The sequence below is a fragment of the Mycetomoellerius zeteki genome, unplaced genomic scaffold, assembly GCF_001594055.1.
Source record: "Mycetomoellerius zeteki isolate Tzet28-1 unplaced genomic scaffold, Tzet1.0 scaffold79, whole genome shotgun sequence".
Taxonomy (NCBI): Eukaryota; Metazoa; Arthropoda; class Insecta; order Hymenoptera; family Formicidae; genus Mycetomoellerius; species Mycetomoellerius zeteki.
Window position 1 is genome coordinate 85,866 of NW_017257819.1, and position 10,259 is coordinate 96,124.

At 35.6% G+C, this 10,259-nt stretch overlaps 1 protein-coding gene across 1 annotated transcript in view; it reads left to right on the plus strand.

Annotated features, from left to right (window-relative positions):
* Drgx (Dorsal root ganglia homeobox) overlaps positions 1 to 10,259 on the plus strand; it is a 51,469-nt gene that overhangs the window by 22,900 nt on the left and 18,310 nt on the right. The window contains exon 2 of the mRNA XM_018458838.1: positions 9,195 to 9,441. Coding sequence (XP_018314340.1) covers positions 9,357 to 9,441 — 85 coding nt within the window. The 5' untranslated portion in view covers positions 9,195 to 9,356. The remainder of the gene's footprint in view (positions 1 to 9,194; positions 9,442 to 10,259) is intronic.

Consider the following 10,259-nt stretch of genomic DNA (forward strand, 5'->3'; position numbering starts at 1 on the left):
TAATTCCCGGTTAGTTTGGACGCCGGCGTCGCGCGTTCGATACCGTCGAGTGCGCCGCGCCAGTAAAGGGGTTATGGCACGGGGGAGCAATACCATATGCAAAGTTAACCTCCATTAAATGCGTTAACTCGGCGACGAGCATGCTCCGATGCGCTTAACCAAAGTACATTACACCGATGCTCGATGCGAGAGCGATCTCGTCGCGAGGAGAACGAGCGAGCGAGAACGCGGCCGTATTCTCTATGTACATACATAGGATGTCCCGTGGCGTCTCACATGCCCGTTTGTAGCCTCTCTGATTAAATGTTGAACCTGTTTTCTTTCTTCAGAAATTACAAGCGAAATTTAAAAGATTTTATTTGGAGGATTTTATTTAAAAAAATTTTTCACATCAAGTATATATCGTTCATTTTTCCTATGACAACGACATAATTAAAAAATATTCATTTTTGTAATGACTTGCAAGAAAGAAAGGAAAACATAAAAAAAAAAGAAAAACATATATATACTTTAAAAGAACGTATTTTTATTCCTTAATCGATTTACAATCAATTATTACATGAAAATATTACATTTCAAAATTAATATATAATATTATAAATTTTAAGGATTAAAAACATTCAAATTCATTTTCTGAAAAACTTTATGCTTTGAGTTTTGTCGTTGTTGTAGCAAATGAGCGATGTTATTTGTTGTTAATTAATTAATGAAAATATTTGATAGTTGTACGTAATTAATTTAAGAAAATGGTGTATATCAGTCTACGACGAGACCCTGTGTCTGCGTCACGCGCTTCTAATTGTTCTCGCCAAGACGAGAAGGCGTATTTACCCACAGCTCGTTTCGTCCTCGATTTCTTTTTGACGAGACAATGCGGCCCGTTAACCTCGCGACCGTCCATGCCGTAATATTATCGAAGGAGCCAATGTACAATCATATCGTAGACGACACGATATTACATTCTGGGCCACGCTAAAAAATCGACGCATTGTTGCTGCTAATGCTACTGTATGGGCGTTAATGTTCCTTTCGTTGAAAACGATTCGATGATGTAGCAGTTGTAGCTATACGCGAGCAAAAATGAAAGAAAGTGAAAAAAAATACGCAAAAGAGTAAGCATAGCTTTCTCTATGGCGTTTATCAAGATGGCAACACTTTGTGAACTTTGCACAAAAATCGAATCTAATAAATTGCCGAATATAATAATTATTTCGTTAGTCCAACTTTATATGATGAATGTATTTTGTAATGTATTTTCTAATTATATTTTGCAGAGAATATTATTTTATTAGTATGTTTTTTGGACATACATTGTACAGTGAGTGCAAAAGTCTTTATACACTGTTAAATCTACAGTGTCAAATTTAACCTAATTTAAGTCGCCACTATTTCTATTCAATTATATCATTATTTTTTTATATTTATTTTATACTGAAACAATGGTTGACTATTAACATGTTTTTAATTGAATATTTCTAACTGGAGAGATACCTTTTAAAAAATTTTATTTTTAGGAAGTAAACATTTTTTTAAATTATTTTATTACATACAAAAATATGTAATAATTAAAATAATGGAACAAAGTATAGCATTACTTCAATTATATCATGTTCTTAAAAAATAGTGTTAAAAAATTTGGTAATTATACCAATCGATAGAACAAAGTTTTAGCTTTAAGAATTTGTTTTTTGAATTGCGATACGATGATTTTTAACTGAGTTATGAGCAATCAAAATCAAAATGTTCCCTTTATCTAATTCGTGATAATTTAGTAACAAAAAATCTCGAGAACATTTTTGAAAAATGATTTTGTCGAGAAAATTTTGGGTTTTCACGTTAGAAAGTTGAAAATTTTTACAAGTATTTTTGGGCACGTAACAGGCCCACAAAATGAGAAGAAAATTTTCCTATTTTATCTAACTATAGTTATTCTTATATGTAAAATTACAAAACTTACAGAAACACAAAAGACAAAAGTGAATTTTCAAAAGTAGAGATTTTAAGTTTTAAACACCGTTTTTTTTTTTCAATTTAAATTTTTTTTATTTTTAACAAAGAGCTGTTTACATTTTGAAATTCATAGCACTATAAACATTTATTTTAATCCAATATATATATATATCTTAATAAGCAAAAATGTGAAAAATTGTATTATTTAAATTAATTTATATAAAAAGTATTCATACAGTCGAGAAATTTTGTTTCTAAGATGAACGCGATTATTTTCGCGAAGCTCTTTTGTTTATTAGGACAAAATTGTTAATAAATTGTTAATTAATGTTTATTTTTACTGTATATACATATATTATAAGTAAGAATTTTGATTCCAATCGCTTTGCATTAAATCTTATTAAACACATTAATGTTTGTACCATAATTTAGATGATGTCCATCATCTTTTCAATGACATCTTCGTCCCGCATGCTCTCATTCGTTTCGTTGCGAAGGGTTCCGGCAGAGCCCGCGCTTTCGCTTTCTCTTTCTCCACGCCTCTCGGTTCACGTTAGAAGATACTTATTAAATTGTGTCATCCACGAATAAGGGCTAACGCGCTGCATCCAATTTGTGCCGCTTAATTAATTCCCTCCAATTTATTCCCCGAGACCGGCCAATAAAGAAACCCGGGACCCGCGTCGTTCGCCGGTCAACGAGCGCCGCCGATGCCACCGCAATATTGTCCCTAATGAAATCTTCGTTAATCGCGAGAGCCACTCCACCGCGTCGCGCCGCGCCGGCGAGTTTTCCGACGTAACTTGCGACGTCAATTGCAGGCTAGCTCCACGAATTTCTCGCGCGGTTGCATCGCGTCGCACGCGATCTGCACAATGTTGCATTGATACCATCATCCGCCGCCCGTTTCTCCTTTCGAGAAAACGATAACGGACAACTGCACGGAACAACACAGTTAGCGCTATTTTCGCGGAAACTGCAGTTTATCTACACTCGTGGATGTGGCACGCTGTCTTCTAATTTCTGTATTTTATTTTCGATAAAATAATAAACAATCTGAAAAATGCTATTTCTAGAATTCTTATTCGTTGTTTATCGTTTGACTATCACGAATAAATAGTACTTACTTTTTATTGTTGTTTACTACACTAACCTTTTGCTTTTATATGGAAAGAACGATTTTGCTGAAATATATCCAGAAATTTAGTTAGATACAGATCTGAAAATAATTTTGTAATCGAACATCAAAATATTATGTAGAAAATTTAAGCATGATGAGCAACGTTGGAAAAAATTTTAACATTCTAGCAACCAGCTTGAACATCCGACATAATTATTTTGATAGATCAACAAAATTATTTTCAGATTTGTATCTCGCTAAATTTTTACATACTGAACAAAATAGTTCCTTCTTTGTACCAATATTTTAGCTTTGCTATAGTCATATATTTTGTAATATTATATGTATTATTGTGTTTCGGCGGAAACTCAATCCTTTATCATAGCGCGCAAAAGCATTGCTGCAAGATATCAGCCTTCTTCAGAGAAAAATGTAAAACGCGTATATTTATTTTACTTGTTAAAGTTAATTGAGTAGGAGTGTCTAAAATTTTGTTAGATTCAAGCATCCCTGAATATCTGGTTGCGTGCAGATCGAGTATCTTTCGCGTTCGCGTCGGGATGGAAGCGGGAAGAGGAAAGAGCAGGGCCCGACGGAAAGCTAATTACAAAATTATCGCTTTTAATTGCGATTCCCGCTATTTGCGCAATGGCGCGGCGGTGGAAGCGCGCGATTGTCGTCGCGTGCCGAATTATTGGATGTTGACGTCACCAGCCACCGCTCTACCGCCGCTGCCGCTTCCACCGCTGCCATCGCCGTTGAGACCCGATGCGGCACCGCTTTGCTCATAATTGCCGGCACCAATTATGCAATTAGCGTCGCGCTCTAATGAGCGCGCAGTGTTATACGCGCGGAATCTAAACACCCGGCTATCCGACACCCATTCCGCACTCGCGCAGCACACCGAACCGTGTCTTTGTTTACCCCTAAAGCGCGATATACGCCCCTATCCGGTTTAACTTTCATTAACGCATTATGCATTATCGCGAACAATACCAATCCGTAAGATTATTTCCCAGATGATGTGCGTTTAATGCTCTATCAGCACAAATATATATGCAAGTTTGATTGTTAATCCTACGTATTGTAGTTGGAAAAGCAATTGGTACTAATTATATGGAAAATTGAGTTTCGGTGAAATGAGTTTATTTTCACATATGTATAATAGCTTATAATGTTGTTTATAGTGTAGTGAACAAAAGATGTTATAAACACAAAGCTCAATAAAGGACACATGATTGAAAAAATTTGTTTTAAATTTAACACATTCCACGTGTTCTAAACGGTTAACTCAAATTTTTATGTTAATTTAAATGTAAGATGAATAACGTAAGATGTTAGACATTATTATGACACAAGTGTCATGTAAAAAAAATAATACAAAAATTAATAAATTTCTAAGAAAAAATTGTGGAAGACTATTTTTTAAATAAAATTGACATTTTTGATACATTAAATTAATGTGTAGTTTATGCATTCATCTTAGAATTTACATTTTTAAATATATAAAATTTTTATATTACTTCATCACTTACTCATAAATTATATTATTTTTACCCTGAGAAATGTTGAATATCATTTTAACACGAAATATTTAAGTAGCATAATCACATTATGTTAAATTAACACTCGAATGTGTTAAAAATTTAACATAAAATTTTAATAAAGACTTGAATGGACCGTTTTCAACACAAATACAAAATATTTTTTACTGTACAATTTTTGAGTTATGATGTATAAAAAAAATGTAAAATATGTGCTTACAAAGAACCTTTACATCATGGTTCAAAAAATATTCATTAAACTTCATGCGTGTGACATCTTTTGTTCATCACGTATACATTATAAACTACATTGTATGTGAAACCCAACTCATTCCATCGAGATTTAATTTCATATAATTCCATATAATTAGTGCAGAGTTTTTATGTAAAATTTAACACATTTCATGTATCCCCAATGGTCCACTGAAATTTTTGTGTTATAACTTTAGCATTAGATGAATATGTTAGAAACTAACACAAATATTATGTAAAAAATTAACACAAAAAATATAACACTGAAATTTGTAAGCAAATTGTAAAAGCACATTTCCTTAAAAAATTAGCATTTATAGTGTATTAAATTTTATTCGTTTATATTAGGATTTACGTTTTAAAATACATTATTTTTATGTTAATTATTCACTACTCATAAATTGTATTATTTTAACACTAAGAAATGTTGAATACGAATTTAACATAAAATGTTCAAATAACAAAAAATTAACAAGCGGATTTAACACAAATACAACATTTTTTTACTATGTGTCTCAGATTAACCGTTTTCGGCTATGGAATTTTTAATTAATCTGAAGCCTTTCTTATGTAATAATTGATTCACAATGTTCACAATTTTCTAAGCTTCAACGTTAAATATTTAGGTAATGGAATTTCAGGCTAGCACGTCAAAAAGCGACAAGTTAATAAAGGGACCTGTACAAGAGTTTTCCATTCTAATCGGTTACTCTTCATAAATTAAATGCCATCGGTATCGAAGCCTTTTGTATCGATAAATGCGCCTCGTATAACGAGCCTGTAACAAATCCGACGACGTGTGCCAACGTGTAAACACACTCCGCAACACTCGTAGCCACAATCCCTTCGCCCTCGCGCGCAGTGGGGCATCGCCGTCGGGATGATCGCACAATAAAACACTGGCATAATATTTCACCCGGCTGGTTGAACACCGCAAATACACTCTAGGACCACATGCCGACCTTATTTCGCGCGGGGTGAGAAGAGACGAGATGGGAAGGGATGAGAAAGGGAGAGACGCGTATGCCAGGGCGTTAGCGAGGGTGAGATCGGCGAGCGAGTCCCCGCGAGGTTTCATCGCGTGCTGCGGGGACACCCGCGGGCCTCACGTTCCCCTTCGCGGATTAGCCTCGCTACATTTCGTCCCTTCTGTCGATGCGTATGTCCCGTCATTATGCTTCTAACTCTCTGCAAACGCAAAACCAATGGCACCGCCACCCACAGCGGACGAATTTTTCGGAGTATCCGAAGAGATCGCTATTGTTTTCTCAAGCTATTAAGTATTGTGAGAAATTTACTTGGTTATTTCCTCGGTTATTTCATTATTTTTGCGATTAATTATTTTGATAGCTTATTTTTATTGAAATATTTATAATTTTCTAAAACTTTATCCTTACACTTAATTTTTCGCTGAATTTTTTTCGCTGAACTCTCCGGAACTGATGCTGACTAAATAAAATACATTCACCTGAATCTAATATAAGACTCATTTTTATTAATTAAAAGCACTAATTAATGTCAAGGAACCAAAATAGCATAACTTGCATAAAAAAGAATTAATATTAATAATAAGTATATTTTAATAAGAATAATTTAAATTTGCAAGCGTAATATAAAAAAAATTGAATTGTTTAATATTTTTGATAAAGATATGTATAACTGGGCCCAATAGATCCACACACTGGAGAATTAAGATAAAAAATACATATCCTTGCTCATTTTTAGACTTTTTGGTTGGACGGAGAAGTATACGCTTTACACATATTACATTAATATAATCAGGAATATATATATATATACATATAGTAACAGAAAAAATATATCTATATTGTATAACAACCTTGACTAAAAAATATCAGGCACCTTATTAATTATTATTTAAAGTTTCAGCTCAAAAATTTATGACATTTATTATAAATTATCCTTTGTGTCAAGATCCTTTTAAACTTAGGGCTGGTAACAAATAGCTAACAATGTAGTTAAAAGAATTTTAAATAAATTAAACAAATATAGGTGCCTAATATTTTTAGCCAGGGCTGTATAAATAATTTAATCGTTCGTAATATATTTTAGCTATTTTAAAATATTTAAAATTTGCTAAATTAAGAGACAAGCAAATAATATAATTGTTTAAAATTGTCCATTGAAGGGTGATTAATTTAATTGATTTTGAGATGTATCAAGAGTGTCTGCTTTTATAGAGAGCATACTAGTGCGGGCAACTAACACGATTTCGTATAACGTTAAAAGTATATTCTGTAGTACATTTAAACGTATATGCAGGGAAGGGAGAAAAGGCTGACTGCAGTCTGCGCGTCGTTTTCGCCGGAGGTCAGACGGCCGAAACGAGAATTGCTCGAATTTTGTTAAGTTTGGCAGCAATTACTTTTGATACCCGACACGCGGCCGTAATTGCGTTGGGCCAAGCAGAACGACGGGAGAGGGGTAATAATTCGCTAATATCAATTTCAAATTTCAATTAGTATCATCTCGACGTCCGCCTCTGCTCTTCTCCCTCCCTCCCCCTCCTCTTTCTCTCTCTCTCGATCTTTCTCTCTGTCCTTCTCTATTCGCGGACCCCACAGGAACACGCCATGATCTAAAATTCAATTTGTCCCTTCGTACCGGAGAGCCGCAAAGAGAGGAGGAGAGACATAGTGCAGCAGCAGGCGGATAAAGGGAGAAGCGAGAGATGAAGGGGAGACGTCATGATGGAGTGAGCGAGATAAACAGCCGCACAGAGATAACGGGAGGGGACTAACAGCAAGCGCGGGTGGCCGAGGAGGGGGGGAGGGGGGAGGTGGTCGTTGGTGATGAGGGGGACCGAAGGGGTATAGTTAGTGTACACCGGTTCTCTAAAGCCACTCGCGTGCACGCCGTTATATAACGAGAGAGAAACGGCGGGGCCCCTGTAGGCACGCGCATGCGCGACATGCCGACCCATTATAAATTGATAACTCCGCCGTTTATTAAGTTCCACGACCGATGCCTGCTTAGGCAAAGAGCCCTCTACGCGTCGCGCCGCTCTCTCGTTCGCGCTTTCTCTCTCTCTCTCTCTCTCTCTCTCTCTCTCTCTCTCTCTCATCCCGCGTGCACCAGCTCCTCTCTCGCCGATACATACATTATTTATTTACGCGAGTTTACAATCCCTCTAATGGGGATTGGCGTAATCGGCCACCCATCCGTTCCCCTCCGCATCCTCGCCCTCACCCAACTTCCCCGCACTCCCTTGTATAACCGTCCACCCCGCTGCAGCACGCCGCTGTCGCGCTCCCTCTTAATCATGTTTCACCCCGGTTTCGAAAATCCGCGCGTTGCACGGCGAAATCGGAAGTGGCTTCGATGCTTCGTTTTCCAAAGGCCAATACGCGCGATACCCCTGTATACAACAACGGGTCCAGAAAAATCTGACCGGATGAAGGGTTGGTCGTGTCATAAGGCGATTAGAGATATATGTATTATTTAATTTCACGAAAGTTGTCGAATTTTGTTTGTCGAATTTTTCGCAATCGTGACATGATAGAAATCTTATTTTCGACAATATAAATCACAAATTACTGATTTTTTCCTTCAAACGGTTATTAATATTTTATAATAAATTATTGAAGATACTCGTATAGAGCTCTATCCTTGATACACCATAAAAAGTGTTTTGTACTTATGATAATAATTGCATGGTAAAACAAAAGATTAGAACCTCCATTTTCATAGTTATTATACTCTAATTGATAATTATTTTTAGTGCCAACTAAATACAGCCTTGGTTAAAAATATTAGGCATCTTATTAACCATTATTTAAAGTTTTAGTTCAAAAATTGATTTATAACATTTATTATAAATTGTTCCGAGAATCTTTTAAATTTATGTATAATGTTGGTAACAAATAAGTAACAATGCAGGTAAAAGAATTCCAAATAAATTAAAAAAATGTATATTCATACTTATGTATTATTTTTACAGACCAAGGCTGTATTTCTTTTGGTATCCAGAACTGTAAATGTAATTATCAATATTATTAACATTATAGTATAACTATAAAAATGGAGCTTCTAACCATAATTATTTTATCATGCAATTGTAATCATAAATAAATACGAAACATTTTCCTCTTATTGTCAATTATGTAATTTATTAAAACGATAAGCAAAAGATACCTATCTCAAAGTACATTTCCACCTTAAAAATATAATTTTTGCGACGTAAAAGCCCCTGCAATTGTGAATAAAAACTCGCTCGAATCTCCGATCGTAGCAATCTTTCTCTCTCTCTTTTTTTTTTTACCGCAGAAGAGATCATGAAATCAACTGACACTGACGTGTGGTTGCAGATTGGCGCGGTTCACGCCCACCAACCGAACAATAACCACCACCAGCACCATCAGCAGCAACAGCAGCAACAGCAACAACAGCCGTCGAGTCAACCGCAGGTGCCGGGTGCTGGCGCGGGAGGGGCCGGCGGGCCGGGGGGCGGCGTGGCCAGGGCCGGAGGCATGTTCTGCTACCACTGCCCCCCGGGCCTCCCAGCGCCGCGATTACCGCCATCCCTGGAGTATCCTTTCGCCCCGACTCACCCCTGTAAGTAAAAATTCGATTCCTCCCACTGCGCGTACACGATATATTTTTTTTACCTCCCTTTTTCGCCCCCTTGTCGACTTTCGATCGCGTCTCGATTGGCGAAAGGCGTGCCGTGGTAAATCGCTATAAAATGTTACGAGGAAATTTTTAGATTTATGCGTAGCTATTCTCGATGAAAAAAAAGGGAAAAGGAGGCAGTTTTGAACAATAATCTTTCGAACCTGTAAAACTTCTGAAAAACTTTACTAAAGAAATAGATAGTAAAGACGAAAGAAAATATTATATCTAGATGCTATCATTTGTTATAACAACGACATAACTCAAAAGTTGTAATTTTGAATTGCTTCCAGAAAAAGAACGGAATCATAAAAAAAGAAGAGAGAACATAGGCTTCAAAAGAACGTACACATTAGTTTCTCTATAATCAATTATTATACAAAAATTATATTTCAAAATTAATAGTATAATATTTTAATGATTCACAACACAATTGAAACTTATTTTCTGCAAAACTTTGCTCTTTGAGTTATATCATTGTTGTAGCAAATAAGCGATATACGTATACATAAATTACAGATTACATACAAATATAATCAATCTTTTTATTTTTTTAACTTTAATTTCAAATTAGTAAGTTCCTAAGATGTATATACATACGCATATATAATTATATCCTGAGAGAAATCTTACGAGATAATTTTGGCAAAAGAGACAATGATGTGAAGAAAGAAAAAATCTCCTGAAAAAGAAGAAAAACATGATGAAGAAAACAAGCGCAATCGAGAGACAGAAAGAGACACCGGGTATACAGCAGGGAA